The sequence below is a fragment of the Chiloscyllium plagiosum genome, unplaced genomic scaffold (assembly GCF_037043375.1).
Source record: "Chiloscyllium plagiosum isolate Xiang-an unplaced genomic scaffold, Cpla_swu_hap1 HiC_scaffold_18, whole genome shotgun sequence".
In the NCBI taxonomy this organism is placed as follows: domain Eukaryota; kingdom Metazoa; phylum Chordata; class Chondrichthyes; order Orectolobiformes; family Hemiscylliidae; genus Chiloscyllium; species Chiloscyllium plagiosum.
The window spans coordinates 28,963,946-28,979,597 of record NW_028270156.1 but is presented as its reverse complement, the minus strand read 5'-3'; the positions used below and the strand labels follow the sequence as shown (position 1 = coordinate 28,979,597).

The 15,652-nt window shown below is 40.0% G+C and overlaps 1 protein-coding gene across 4 annotated transcripts in view; it reads right to left on the bottom strand.

Moving 5' to 3' along the window:
• The window catches only part of LOC122557711 (UPF0606 protein KIAA1549L-like), a 274,642-nt gene that overhangs the window by 33,140 nt on the left and 225,850 nt on the right, over nucleotides 1-15,652 (bottom strand). For all 4 annotated transcript variants that reach the window (XM_087996374.1, XM_087996375.1, XM_043705602.2 and 1 more), the window contains one exon: nucleotides 10,814-10,946. In XM_087996374.1, the coding sequence (XP_087852500.1) occupies nucleotides 10,814-10,946 (133 nt within the window). The remainder of the gene's footprint in view (nucleotides 1-10,813; nucleotides 10,947-15,652) is intronic.

Genomic DNA, 15,652 nt, shown 5'->3' with positions numbered 1-15,652 from the left:
ACACCTATAAGAAATAGGACTGTCTTTCAAAGAGACTTGCTTTCACATTTTTCTTTTACTGGTAATAACTGATTTCATGTCAAACCAATTGAAAATCTCTGCAGCCTCTGCCTCAATTGAATCATTCTGGATATTTTTTTTTAAGTGGTCACAGGGCTAGTTTATATTTCATACTTCATGAAGCACCAGCTTGCTGTGAGTTTTATATAAGCTCAACATGTAGTAGCTCTACATTGAAATGGTGTTAGCTGGCATAGCCTCATGGTCACTTTTACCAAGCCAGCTTTCCATCTCCAGATTGCTTAAAGTTAACTGCCAATATCTGGAACTGCCAGCTGGAATATAATCTCATTTTCTCTGTGTTATTAATCCATCAGCGAACCTACTACACTTTGAGAACTAAATCAAATACACAAAAAAGTCTCATGCCAATATTTTGTCTTTAGAAAAGCAGAACAACTTACAAATTTTCTTGTTGCTGGATGTGACAACTCACCCATAAACATTTCTAGCAACTTTAGCATATTAAAAGGAAAGTTATCAAACACTATCTACCATTCAGCTATATCACAAAATATTAAGACTAAACTTGAAACAAGTGTCAGGTTTAAAGGAGCAGAAAGAAAAAGGGAGGTTTAAAGAGAAACTCCAGAACTGCTAATGGCACAGCGCTCAAAACCGGAGAGACCAGAATTGGAGGAACGCAGATATCTCAGAGAATTGTACGGTTGGAGGAGAATATAGAGATAGTGACTTGAAAATAATAACGAGAACTTCAAAATCTAAGAAGTTACTTCAACAAGATCCAATGTAGGTCAGCAAGAACTGAGTGAAGTGTAAACAAAATTTAAGTGAGTTAAGATACAAGCAGGAAGGTATTGAGTGGATTAATAATTACGGAAAAATCAAAAAGAATGCTGGAGAAACTTTACAGATCTTGCACCCCCTGTGGAGACAGAAACCTGAGGAAAAGTGATACCAGACCCAAAATATTAATCATGGTTCTCTCTCCACGAATGATACCAGACCTGTTGAGTTCTCTGTGATTGATTTTGATTTCTAGGAGCCACAGTATTTTGCTTTTTGTGTTTACGGCAGTTTAGAGATGAGAGGGCAGTCAGAGTGCTTTGGACTAGGAACATGTAGCGGTAACAAAGATATGCATAAGATTTCAGCAGCAGATGAGCTGAGGCTGGACACAGCTAAGTGATAATACCGAGAGGAGTGGCCTTGGTGATGGAACAGTCATGTGATTCAAAGCTGAACTTGGGGTCAATTACAGCACCGAGGCTGCAATGGTATTTGTTGAATATTCAACAGTACAAGCCAAAAATGAATGTTATGCCTGATCTCTCCTATAATACCTAGTTTGTTTAATACCAAACAAAAATGTAATGCGGATAATGAAACATTTTCACATTACTTAAATCCAATATCACCAATTTTGCACTTACATAATTTGATCCCAAACCAGCTCACCTTAGTAGATATAATGAAGGACTGAAAAGTGGCAGAGCACAAAGCATGATATATGAAAGAGAGACTGGACTGTAGGTTTTCAGGAAAATGCAAGCACAGAAAGCAAAACAGAAGAGTTTCGGAAAAGTGTGAGGTCGAAATGATGATTCAATGGCCAGAAATAAAGATGGAAGGTGAAATGAAGGCCAGAATTAGAAGTATAGAAGTCACTAACACATACAGTGGCGTGCTGGCATAGTGGCTCAGTGGTTAGCACTGCTGCCTCACAGTGGCAAAGATCTGGGTTCAATTCCAAATGTGGGTGACTGTGTGGAGTTTCTACATTCTCCCTGTATCTGCACAGGTTTCCTCCCACAATCCAAAGGTATGCAGGTTAGGTGAATTAGTCATGCTAAATTGCCCACAGGGTTCAAGGATGTGTAGGCTAGGTGCATTAGACAGGGATAAATACAGGGTAGAGGATTGGGTCTGGGTGGGTTACTCTTTGGAAGGTCGGTGTGGACTTGTTGGGCGGAAGGCCTGTTTCCACACTGTAGGGAATCTAATCTTACATGGAACCGCATGTGTTCTGAGGCACGCATCTACACTAAAAGGCACTGATTAGTTTTTGAATTAGCTCAACAATATTTCTCATCATGGCAAGATTTCCAACAAAGTTATGTGGGACATGGGTGAGTCATAACCTAAGATATCTGCTATTCAATCATTTATTCTGATGGTAAACACACAAATAAATACTGTGCAGATTGAGTTTTTAAACATGGTATTATTGACTATTGTTAACAATGGTTTCTATGTTCAACACACTAGTAAGGCATCTTTCTGTCCATTATTTGAAAGGAGGCATCATTGAATTGTCATAAACAATATTTACAAGCTTAACAAGTTCTTGTGGACCTTAATACCAGCAGACACCAGTTCAGCTGAATGGCCTGTTTCTGTGCTGTAAATTTCACACAGCTACAGAGTACTACAGTACAGAAACAGACCTGTCGGTTCAACTGTTCCACACCGACCAGATATCCCAATCTGACCTAGTCCCATTTGTCAGCATTTGGCCCACATCCGTCTAAACCCATCCTATTAATGTACCCATCCAGATGCCTTTTATATGTTGTAATCGTACCAGCCTCCACCACTTCCTCTGGCAGTTCATTCCATACACGCACCACCCTCTGCGTGAAAAAGTTGCCCTCAAAGCCTTCCACTAAAATAGCAGTTAGAGAGTGAAGCATAACAACTTGGTGACGCCTAGAAATTAATAATTTCAGACCATCCTCTGCTTTTGAACCTGTCAAAGACAGCCTAAATCTCTTGCACCGAATTAAAAATTCCGAACAATTCCTGTCAATGAAGGACAAAATTTAAGAACTAGCTGAATTTGAATTGCTCAGATAGTTATGTCTGACAGATTCTGGTTGATGATTTGCAATCTATTAAACTTTTATTGATTGGTGTCAGTCCATCAATTTCTTCATAGATATTTGACTATTCCATCACAGAGATTAGATGCCTCTTAGTTATAGCAATAGCAACAAACTAACATCCATGATGAGTGCACAAATAAACAACAACCAACTTACACTGGTCTGGACTGTGCTGCAAGTCTGCCCCAAACATCAATCTAAATTAGTAAAGCACTTTAATGGAGGAAATTGTTCCAAAACATTTGGCAGGAGAGCTTATCATATTAAATTTGATACTGAGCCAAAGAATGATGGGGTAACTAAAAGCTGGATCAAAAAGGAAAGTGAGGTTGAGATGAAATGAAGTTTAGGAAGCGTATTAGAGAAGTTGTGACGTAGGCAGAAGACAGAGCCACTAAATCATAGAACCTGTACAGTGTAGGAGAAGGTTATGTGGCCTAACAGTCCTCACCCACCCTCAGAAGAGCATCCCACCCAGATCCAGCACCCTACCCTGTCCAGAGTTAAGGGCATGGCTAAATATTTCATGAGTAAAATTAGGAACCACTTCACCGCGCAAAAGATGATGGAATTGTGGGATTCCTATCTCCAAATAGCAATTGATGCCAGGTCGATCATAAATTTTTAAGCAAGATTGATAGACTTTGTCAAAAAAAATTACATGACATGGTTCACAGGATATGGAGTTAGGCTGAAGAGCTAAATAGCCTCTTCCTGAAGCTACATGGAATACCTGATTCTGTCTTATGGTTCACTCCTTTGTATTGGATTGTTACCATCTCTAATAACTTTTCTACGGGATTTTGAATTGGCTGATAATTCATGCCGTCAAAGTATGGCTCTTTTGCTTTAATGAGAATCTATCTAGTCTTTCTAATGGGTTACAATGAATGCTGCATATTATTGCAGGCTTTTATGCTTTTGTGCTTTTTGTCTCAATAAAAATCAAGTATTGGCTTTTTGTAATACTTCATACATGTAAACATTTGAACCAAAATTAAATGACCTTAACAGCATAAAAGCTTTGATTATCAGATTATTAAAACTTGAAACAAATACAGTCTATAATTAAATTATAAATAGTAATTACTTTAAATCTGTAATTAAAATTGTAACTTGTTCTACGCATCCATTCACAGTGGACTCAGAAACAAGATGATGTTAGATGCTTTTTCCAGTACTGGCAAAACAAAGGAATCCATTTTAATTGCATTTCGGACAGTATCAAACCATTGCTTAGACCAATGACCATGTGCTTGTCCTCAGAGACCTTTACATTTTTTTTTGACAAAGAGTTCTTTAAATTGTTTCTCCAGAAGCCAACAAGTCAAAATTGGCATAATGTTTGGTTAGTCAAGTGATGTCCAGAATGCATTGCTCCACAGTATGCCATTGACAGCTGAAAGTGATGCTTTCATTGCCTCAGTGTCCAGCTTTGTCAAAAAGTTGCTGTTTCAAATCCCACTCACCCATCTAATTTGAAACTTCTCGTGTACCACCATATGGCAGGAACTATTTGTGGATGAAACTTTCAAATGAATAACCTGTCCATCCACTGAGATGGATGTAAAAACAAACCCATGCTACTTTTTGGAAGAAGTAGAGAAGATCTGACCAATATTCATCAATCAAATACCATCATTAAAATCAGAAGATCTGATCATCTCAGTCCTATTTGTGGGATCTTGTTTTGCACAAATTGGCTGCCATTTCACTGTGTTACAACTGTAACCACACTACAAATGTACTTCACAGGTTATGAAGCACTTTAGGAATGTCCTGAGGTTGTGATTGGTACTCTACAATTGTACACTTTTTGTTAATCATTCTTATTTCTGATTTGTGTACTCACTCAATGACAGTTTCTTTCTGCAAATTGCACCCTTTGCCTTCTGATCCCGATGAACATCTACAACAGGGATTAGCAAAGCATCTGGTTTACAGTGCATATATTGCTATGGTAACTGGACTAAATATGACATGGTGCAGCTTTGCTCTGATAGGCAGAAAGGTTATTGACAGACCAGCAACTTGAATATTATACCCACATCAGAGAGAAATTGGAATCTTAGGATAGTACAGTGCAAAAGCAGGCAATTCAGTCCATGAAGTCTGTGCTGTCTGTTTCAAAGAGTAATCTATTTAGTCCCAATTATCAATGTTCCTTTTTCATATCCTTGTAAAAATGCATTCATTTTTACATTCATGAAGGATTTCAATGCAGTACTCTGACAGGGCTGCATTTTGTGCAGTCTTCTATTGTTTTGGTGAGATATCAAGTCAGGTCTTCCCCATCATTTATACATAAAAGAGTCAATGGGCAGTGCCTGAAGATAGGCAGGAGATTTTACAGGTCTTTCTATAACCAATACAACCCTTCAATTCATATCCACCAAAATAAACAAGGTCATTCCTGCACCTTGCTTTTCTGTACTATCTGCTGCATACAAATTCAACGTCATATTTGCCGGGAGTGATTGCACTTTGAAAGTAATTAATCATTTGAGAATCATGGTGAAATACAATAATGTGCTCAAGACTTTTCCTTTCCTTAACTGAACAGGGTAATAGTCTTCAGTCGAAATGTTTTGCAAAATGCTCACCAGCCTTGCCACAGCAGTTACAACAATTCCCTGGTCAACAGAGTTGAGGTATGGTACACACCCCCTGAATCTTTTCATGCTAACATACTGGCACAAGCTTTACCCATCAGGTAAGAGAAATGTATTTCATGTGTGATGTGTGAACCAACAGCTCATGCTGCTCCTCAGAGGGCATTATGGAAATTTCAAACATGTTATGCAAATTAGAGGCAGCTGTAGAAAGACTTATTAAAAACAATCGTGTAGCCATCCATCACAACGTTATGACACTTTATCGATTTTGTTCAAATAAATCAATTTTGTAAGCAAGATTTGCTCATGTAACAATGCTCCTGTACACTTTCAGCAATGGATCACCCTCATCTTCCTGATTGCCTTAGTCTGATGTGTTTTGCTCCTATTAAATGTATGGTGATGGCAATTCCAAACTATAGCCTGGACTTAATGCAGCCTACAGTAACAGGACATGTGGCTACCAGGACTACTTAACCCACTTTGTCCCAGGAGAGGTCTTGGAGGGACAGAACATCCCTGATCGATAGTTGTTGAGAAGATAGGTGAATGGATAGGACTCACCATGGCAACAATGATAAATTAGCTTTCTTGAGCCCTTGGAAAGTCACACAGTAACCCCCTTTCAGCAGTGGGGGAGGGCGTCACTTGTAACTATGTCCTCTGCGGCTGGTGGATAGACCTGACATTGGGAAGGGGAGGTGCTGCTAAAAGTCAATTGTTCATTCTTCTGGAATTGCCTCAAACCTGCTGTACCAATCCCCTACCACCAACTTTGTCACCTGAATCCGAACCTCACTCACCTTTGAACATGACATTTCTCACCCTCCAATCAATAAATTAAAACCATCAGTCCTGATTCCGCTGGAGCTGATGATAATGAGTAAGTGCTCACCTCTGATTGTTTGTTAGCTCTGAATGGGTGGGACATCAGCCACCAGGCATTACAATAGCAGGGGAGGCCTGACAATGGCAACTCTGATCAACACTAGCAACTCTGATCAACACTAGATTCCCTCAGGCATCCCCAATGGAACTGAGGGGCTTCCCCACCAGTTCTGTGACCTGTGACAAAAGCCCTATTAATTGCACAAGGTCCAGCTCTATATCCAGCAAGATCTCCCCAAGAACTCCAAAGGCTGGGTTCCTCATAAACATTGTTGATCTGTGCTGTGAAGTGCCAGGGCAATGTTCCGAGTGCACCAATTAACGTACACCGACCTTTGAGTTAAAAGGTCATGGGTTCAAAAGAACATCTGCTTCTGCACAAACGAAATTGGAGTAGTATAACTAAAGGAACCCTTGTATTTGCTCCCTCATTCAGTAAGAGCTTGACTTTTACCTTCTAACTCAATTCATGCCCAACTTCCATATTCCTTTATTGGGTTTGAGTTCAAGTCCAAGTCCAGAGATTTCAATGACAGATAGTTCCAATGCTGAGACAGCATTGAGGTGTCAGTTTTCAGATGGAACCTTAAACTGCTTGCCCTCTCCGGTGAGGGTAAAACATCTTTCTGTGGTATCTGAAGATGGCTGGGGGACTAGGTCAATATATGTCCCTCAATCTACACTGATGAAAACAGATTGCCTGTTCAAATTCTGCACGTTGGAGCTTCCTGCGTGCAAGTTAGCAGTGTTTCTCTGATGTATTACATGCTTCCAGAGTACTTCATTAACTAATTTATTTGGAAAGCCTTGAGATTTTGAAAAAGATTCTACAAAACAACTATCTATTTCCTGTTGCAAGCTATCTGTCAACGTGGGATCATTTGTGTTCATGGGGTGTGGGCATCACCAGCACAACCAACATATACAGCCCATCCTTTAGTGACCTTGAGAAAGTGATAGTGATCCACCCTCCTTATTGTTGCAGGCATGGCCTGTAAGGACACTTACAATGTGCTTAGTGTGGGAACTTTATTTTAAGTCATTCATGGTATAAGGGCATCACTGACAAGACCAGTATTTCTTGCCCATTACTTATTCACCTTGAGAAGACAGAGGTGAGCTGCTTTATTGAGCCATTGGATTCCATGGTGAGCAGATACACCACAGTACTGTTAGGAAGGACTTCCAGGATTTTGTTCCAAAGCAAACCAAAGCTTTATGGCACCAAGTCAGGATGATGTGCGACTTAGAGCAGTATGTACAGGTTGTAGAAGCTAAGTGTTTGAAAAATACTTTTAAAAATGCTTCAGAAAATTGTTGCAATGTACCCTGTAGATGATACACATTACCGCCATCCCTGTGTGCCAATGATGAATGGTATGAACGTTCAAGATGGTGGGTTGCTTTGCTTTGTATGGTGCTGTACTCCTTGAGTATTGTCGGAGCTGCATTGATCCAACCAATTTGAGAGTATTCCATCACACTGCTTTATAGGCTTTGGAAGGTCAGCAGATGAATGATTTGCTGCACAATTCCCAGCCCCTGACCTGCTCTTATAACTATTGTCTTTATACAGTAAGTCTAGTTATGTTTATGGTTAATGCTAACACCCATAGGGTGTTGTTGGTGAGGGAGTTTCAGGTCTTGCTGCATGTAGACATAAACTGTTTCATTACCTGAAGAATAGTGAATGGTATGGAACATTGCAATTATCAGTGAGCATTCCCACTTTTTTGCACTTTGTCAATGCTGTAAAGGCCTCAGAGGTCAGTACATTAATTACTTGCTGGCTCTTTATTTCTTTTCTCACTAACAGCCACTAGCAGGTAAGTCCTTCAGGATTCAGTGCAGTGGTACTACTGTGATGGATACTGAACACTGCACTCAGAGTAGATTCTGTGCCCATGCTACTCTTAAGTGTTTCTTCCAAGTGATGGTTCAAATAGAAGAGCACAGATTCAACAGCTAAGGGAATTCCATAACCTTAGTCTTGTGGGTCTATTCTGCCATTCTAGACCATTGATGATCATCCATCACAGTGCCCTAATTTCACATTACTCTCTAACCCTTGAAGCTGTTATAAATTTATCAATCTCGATCCTGAACTTACTTAATGACCAAGCTTTGACAGTGTCCACGGTAGAAAATTCCAAAGGTTCACTGCACCCTCTGAGTGAAGCAGATCCTTTATGATCAGTATTGTCTCATTTCCTATTCCTTTTTGCCCATCCTTTCCAAATATTCTTTAATATTCAGCTTCCAAGTGTCGAGCCAAGTCTGCATAACGGCAATTAAATCACACCCTTTTACTTTCACTGGAGCCATCAATTAATCTAAAAGGCTATCCGAATACATGCAGTATTTGCAGAGTGCTTTTAATTCTGCCTTTTTACCATTATTCTGTAATTTTACCATGGCTGATTTGAGGATTTTGTTTTCCTGTTGATTTCCACTTCCATTCACAGTTCTTCTGTTTCCCATAGCCAGCTTTGTTCTTATTCTATTTGAATGCCCTCTTAGGTTCCCAGGCGACCTCAGAATCTGCCCAACAGCATTAGTAAATCCTGCTAAAGTGTAAAATCCTCTGCATCAAGTCCCATCTGCCACAGAGCTGGACCCAATGTCCCATAAATTTAAAGCCCTCCTGCCTACACCATTTTCCCAGCTACAAGTTCATTCACTCGATCACTCTATTTCTATATTCATTAGCACATGGTACTTGGAGCAATCCTGAGGTTACTGTCTTAGAAATCTTGCTTCTCCACTTCTTGCCCAGTTTCCTAAATTCTATTTTCAGACCTCATCCATATTTCTCCCTATATATGGTTTAATAAGCAGGAATCTTTCAAGTTCTGAATATTGGCTGTCTCAATCTTGGCAGATGGACCTAGATGTTTGTGAGGGAGAATTTATATCACAATCTTCACAAAACGTAACTTTTGTTTCTGCGTTCTTCAGGTGACATCTTATGGTCCACCCAATTTTATTCTTATTTAATTTTTCTGTTTCTTATAACTGAGTGGCTTTCTGGGCTATTTCTGATGGTTCCTCATGAAGGGCTTATGCCCAAAATGTCGACTCTCCAACTCCTCAGATGCTACCTGACCTACTGTGCTTTTCCAGCACCACACTCTTGACTATTTCTGATGGGAGTTAAGGACCAAGCACAGGCAAGACTAAGCTGGTAAGGATGGCAGATTTCCATCACCACAGGATGATGTGTTTTTATGGATTTCCAATGGCTTCTTGATCACCGTAACTGAGCTTATCCTTTTTTATTACAACTGTATTTAGTCAGTTAAATCAAAATCAGAATCACATGAGATTCAAACTCATTTCTGCCGAGCATTAGTTCAAGCCTTTGGTTTACTAGCCCAGCAACATGACCATTATGTTACCACTCCCATGATACTTATGCTAAGTTATTAATTCAATGTTCCATAAGCGTGTCAGTTATGATCACCAACAATGTGACTATGTGGCAAAGGAATTTCTATTTCCCCATTCAATAGAGTCATCTGACTCCTCATATTGACAAAATATCTTTTTGAAAATAGAGCATGTGTTTACAGTACCAGGAGGGCCACCAGCCACCTGTGCAAGCACAGATGGAGATGAAGACACTATATTATCAAGGCAGAGCCTTCTGTGCACCCCACTGTTGGTCAACCTGCAGGTAACTGCTTCCACCCAACTCACTGCTGCCCCCCAGCAACTTTTCCTGTTGTAGCTTTCCTAGTCATTCTGTCTATTTTCAAGTGACAGTATTCTTGAGTGTGCCATTTGCTGCACAACCTACTGGAAGTAATGGCAACTTGTTGAATATGTGTTGACTATATTTCTGTGGAGCAGAAGCAAGCTCTTCACCCTTTTACCATTCAATTACATCAAGACTACTCCATAGTCCAACTCTATTTAGCTGTATTTTTACCCCTCCCCTCAATAACGTTATCTAATAAAACCTGCAAGATAAAATCAATTGAAAATTTGAAAAATCAGTTTGATTTAATTTGATTAGTCAAGGGTATTAAGGTTTTTGAAATCCATGCAGGAAGTCAGTATTAAGATACAAATTAGTTAATAGAAGAGTAGGCTGGAGGGATTAAACGATCTCCTCCAATTACCGTGTTTCGAAGTTCCACTGTATACAATGGCTTATGTCCAACATTGCTATTTGCACACAAGGAACAATAGTAGATCGAACAGAACATGAGGGAAAAACAACAAAAACTAATAGTATCCTTTGTTCTTTTTGTCCCCATACAGTGTCATTAATCATCTAGAGTCCAGCTCAATTACAGCTATCAATATTTATACTTTAACAAATAAAATGTGCCAAGCTCATTGTAAAAGCGTGGTAAAACTAAATAGAAGCTGTCCAAAACAACCACCAATCCTACTCACATCATATCCACTGTTGCGAATGCCCCGTCGTGATCGCTCCCTCCTGACCAGTAGATCCATCTCCGTTCCTCCTGGACCTGGGCTATTCAAAGACTGCCTGCTCCTATAAACAGCGTTCTTCGTCTGGGATTGCCTACATAGAATCCAAACATGTTTTAAAAAAGAATGATTTGAATTGTAGCCAACACTACGCAGATGATTACTGGCATCTGCAATGGATGTAATCACTCACAATTTGCTTCTGCATTGAGGATGTCAAGTGAAATATAGAGCAAATTATTTCTTCAAAAGAATAAGTTATTTGAAGAAAATTTCACAGATGGAGAATATGGTGTCCTTTCCTTTTATTTATTCAACCATGGGATGTGGGCATTACTGGTTAGACCAACATTTACTGTCCATCCCTAATTACCATGAAGGTATGATGGTGGTGAGAGGCTTTCATGAACTGCTGCAGCCTATATGGTGCAGGCACATCTCCAAGGCTGTTAGGAACAAAAGTTAAGGATTTTGACTCATCAACAGTGAAGGAACAATGATATAGTTCCAAGTCAGGATGGTGTGCGACTTTGAAGGGAGGTACTTTGGTGTTCCCATTTCCTTGCACTGTGTTCTCCTTTGAGGGTAACATTCTTCTTGGATATCAGAATAACTAAATCTATTTTAAACTCTTACTTGAGCAACACAAAGATTAAGGATAACCTAATTGAAAAGTTTTAGATGATTAAGGATTTGATATGAAGATGTAGAGAAAATAGACAGAGTTTTCCCTTTAGGCTTTAACACTGCTCAACTGGTTGAAATAGGTGTCCACATCACAAAAAAAACATAGTTACTCACTGCAGTTTCCTCTCGGACAGACACTTAATGACCAAAGGATGGGCTTGCCATCCAAACAAGAGCTCATGAAGCTCATGAGGGCCAAACAAAGGCCTGCCTGATTGAAAGAAGCAGGAGATTGTTATGGAAGGTCAGTCAGAGTGAGTGTCTTGAACATGGAGACAACCTGCAACTTTTTTCAAAATTAAAGCATGTAGAATCAGATGGCAGGAAGCTAAATGGATAGCATACGGACTTCAAAAAAAAAATCAGTAATCAAAACAGATACTCAGAAATTGGTTTTGGGGCTACTATTGTCCATAATTTATATTCATTAATTGGTTTTGAAAACTGGGAGTACGATTTTTAAAAGTGCACAAAGAATCCAAGTGGGATGCACTTAATTCAAACGGAAGACTCTGACAACATTTAATAACATGTTACTAATCTTACAATTTGGCTCTTACTTGGCAGATTCATTTCAAAATGAATAGAATCCTATTTTGGTCAAAGAAATAAGATGGCCATAGGATGCTTGCAACGTGATTTTAACTGCCTGAAAACTCAGGCAGAATATGCAGAATTAAAATCAAACCCACCCGCCCAGTTGGTGAAGTTCTCTAATGTGTCAAAAATGGCAGATGGGATCATAAATCCAAAGTCCCACCTCCAAACAAGCTATCTCCTACTTTTTCAGAGGTCAGACTGAAGGACATTGGTTAGGCCACTGTTGGAATACTGCGTGCAATTCTGGTCTCCTTCCTATCAGAAAGATGTTGTGAAACTTGAAAGGGTTCAGAAAAGATTTACAAGGATGTTGCCAGGGTTAGAGGATTTGAGCTATAGGGAGAGGCTGAACAGGCTGGGGCTGTTTTCCCTGGAGCATCAGAGGCTGAGGGGTGACCTTATAGAGGTTTACAAAATTATGAGGGGCATGGATAGGATAAGTAGACAAAGTCTTTTCCTTGGGGTCGGGGGGGTCCAGAACTAGAGGGCATAGGTTTAGGGTGAGAGGGGAAAGATATAAAAGAGACCTAAGGGGCAACCTTTTCATGCAGAGGGTGGTATGTGTATGGAATGAGCTGCCAGAGGATGTGGTGGAGGCTGTTACAATTGCAACATTTAAGAGGCATTTGGATGGGTATATGAATAGGAAGGGTTTGGAGGGATATGGGCCGGGTGCTGGCAGGTCGGATTAGGTTGTGTTGGTCGGCATGGACAGGTTGGACCGAAGGCAGTACATCTCTATGACTCTATGACAGCCAAGATTCTTGCATGCATGGTTTTGATTAGACAGCTAACCATTTACATCACTTGCTGCCTCCATTTATCTCTGATATAGAATTGCATTTCGTGCATTACCCCAGAGTGTGTGCAGATTTAGTGCATTACCCTAGACTGTGTGCAGGTTATACCTACTCAGAGCAGGTCTGAACATTGTGGATTTGTATGGAATGATAAGGTATCTGGATTTCAAACATTCCTGTCAAACTCAGAGGTGAGAACCTACTCACTAAGTCATGATCTAGACTAGCCATAATCTAATTTAATGGTGTGAAGGACTGAGCAGCCTGTCCCTATTTTTGGGGTTTCTTCAGGAGTCAAAGTCCACATGCCCACCCTTTCAGTTGCTCAGTTTTAAGGCTGGTGCCTTTTGGTCATAAATCAGGATACATTCAGCAACACACAACGGATGGAAGCTGCTCCATTCAAAAAGAAGCATCATTGGAAATGGGGTTGCAACACGACCACAACAAATCCCTGATCTGCCCTTCTCCCTGCATAGTCAGGATGATAAACAGTAAAATCATAGAAATAAAATCATAGCAGTACAGAAGGTCATTCAGACCATTGAGGCCATGCCAACTTTCACAAAGGGCAATACAATTAATCTCACTACACACTCTTTGCCCAACACGTTGCATAAAGGATTTATCTAGTTCCAGTTTGAAATCAAATTTGAATCTTTATCCATCACTCTATCAGGCAGTGCATTTCAAATTCTAAGGACTCATTGCATAAAAAATAGCCAAAGAGTCAATCATTTTAAATCTCTCTCTTCTGGTTATCATGCTGTTAGTCATTAAAAAGAAATTTACATTTCTCTGGCATCCTTCACAATCTCAGAAATTTCTCAAAGTGCCATTCAATCAATTAACAAGTTTTAAAACTTGATGCCTGTTGTCACGTAGAGAATACAGTCAATCTGCACACAGCAGGTTCCCACAAACAACAGTGAGAATATGATCAGACCATCTGCTTTCTCAGTGTTGACTGGGGGATAAACATTGGTCAAGATGGCAGGTTGCTCTTCTTCAAAGTACTGTTTTGGAGCTTCCCACAGCCACCAGAGTGAATGGGGCCATGGGTTACCTACTCGTCCAAAAGTCAGCAATTCTGACAGAGCAGGGCTGGAGAATTGAAATGTTTCATAGGATGTGGATTTTGGAAAGCCAACATTTGATAATTGGAAAGCCAGTTATCCTGGAGAGGTAGTAGTGAGCTACTGCAATTCACCTGGTAGGTACACCACAGGATGCTAGGGATTGTAGTTCCAGGATTTTGATGAGAACACAGTGCAGGAACAATGGTATAGTTCCAAGTCAGAATATTGTGTGGCTGGATGGGAACATACCTGACACCCTTGTTCCCAAGGACATACAGGCAGCAGATTTGGAAGATGTCATTGAAGGAGTCTTGATGAATTGCTGCAGTGCACCTTGTAGAATGTACGCACTTTAATGTTGGAGCTGTACTCATCCAGGCAAGTGGAGAATATTTAACCACACTCCTGACCTATGCCTTGTAGATAGTGGACAGGTTTTGGGAAGGAAAAAGGTGAGTTCTTTGCCCTAGAATTCCCAGCCTCTGTTGTGTCCTTGTAGCCATGGTATCTATACAGCTAGTCCAGGTCAATTTCTGGTCAATGGTAACCACCTCCCTGCCTCCCACTTCCAAGCGAGAGCAGATAATTTTGTGGTGAATATCTAGAGTGGAACCGTGAACCAAATATGTTTTGGGTTAGAAAACTATAAAGCCGCTGACATTTTATAGAATCACAGAATCCCACAGTGCAGATATAAGCCATTCAGCCATTCAGCCTACCCTCCAACCCTCCAAAGTACACACCAACCCTCCAAAGTACAATATACTCAGATCCACACCCCATCCTATTCCCATAACCATACATTTCCCATGATTCATCCATCTAGTCTGCACATCCTTGGATATTACATGGCCAATCCATCTAACCTGCACATTGTTGGACTGTTGGAGGAAAGTGGAGCACTGGATTGAAACCCATGCAGACATGGGGAGAATGTATAAACTCCAGACAGACAGCCACCAGAGACTGAAATTGAACTGCGACCCTGTCTTTGTTTATCTGCATCAATCACAATTTTTAACGCTTCTATCAAACTCCATCTTAACCTTCTCCGCCTTGCTGAAGCAAGTAGGCCTAGACTCTGCAGTCTTTTCAAATAGCTGATCTGTCATCACTGGAAACATTTTAGTAAATACCTCAGGCAAACTTAGGTCAAGGCAGAACATATTGCAGCATATTTCTGGGATGGATCTTCTGTGAGCATATAGAGAGAAAGAAATTTAAAACACTTTTAAAATTAGAGTCTGTTGGTTGTGTGCAATTAATGTTCTTTCAATATCTAACAGGTGAACTTTGAAAGTATTTTAATTCATTCCATTTTAATATCTGTGTCAGTTCAGCTGGAAACCCATCTCTGTTTACTGATTTACCATTGCTCCACTTTGATTCAAGGCAGCTTTTAATCATCTAGCCCTGCCAAAATGATTTACAAGATGTCAATCTGGCAAGCCATGTGAATTTTAGCCACTGCTATTAGAGGCAGAGACACTTCTGTCAACACCACTTTTTTCATTTTTGGTATAGTGTCATTACATGTCTGCATTTTAAGTGACACAAACTATTTGTTAATCTTCCCATGCCACCATATTGTAAGAAAAAAATAATTGTAAACAGTTTTCCTTTAAAATAAAGTG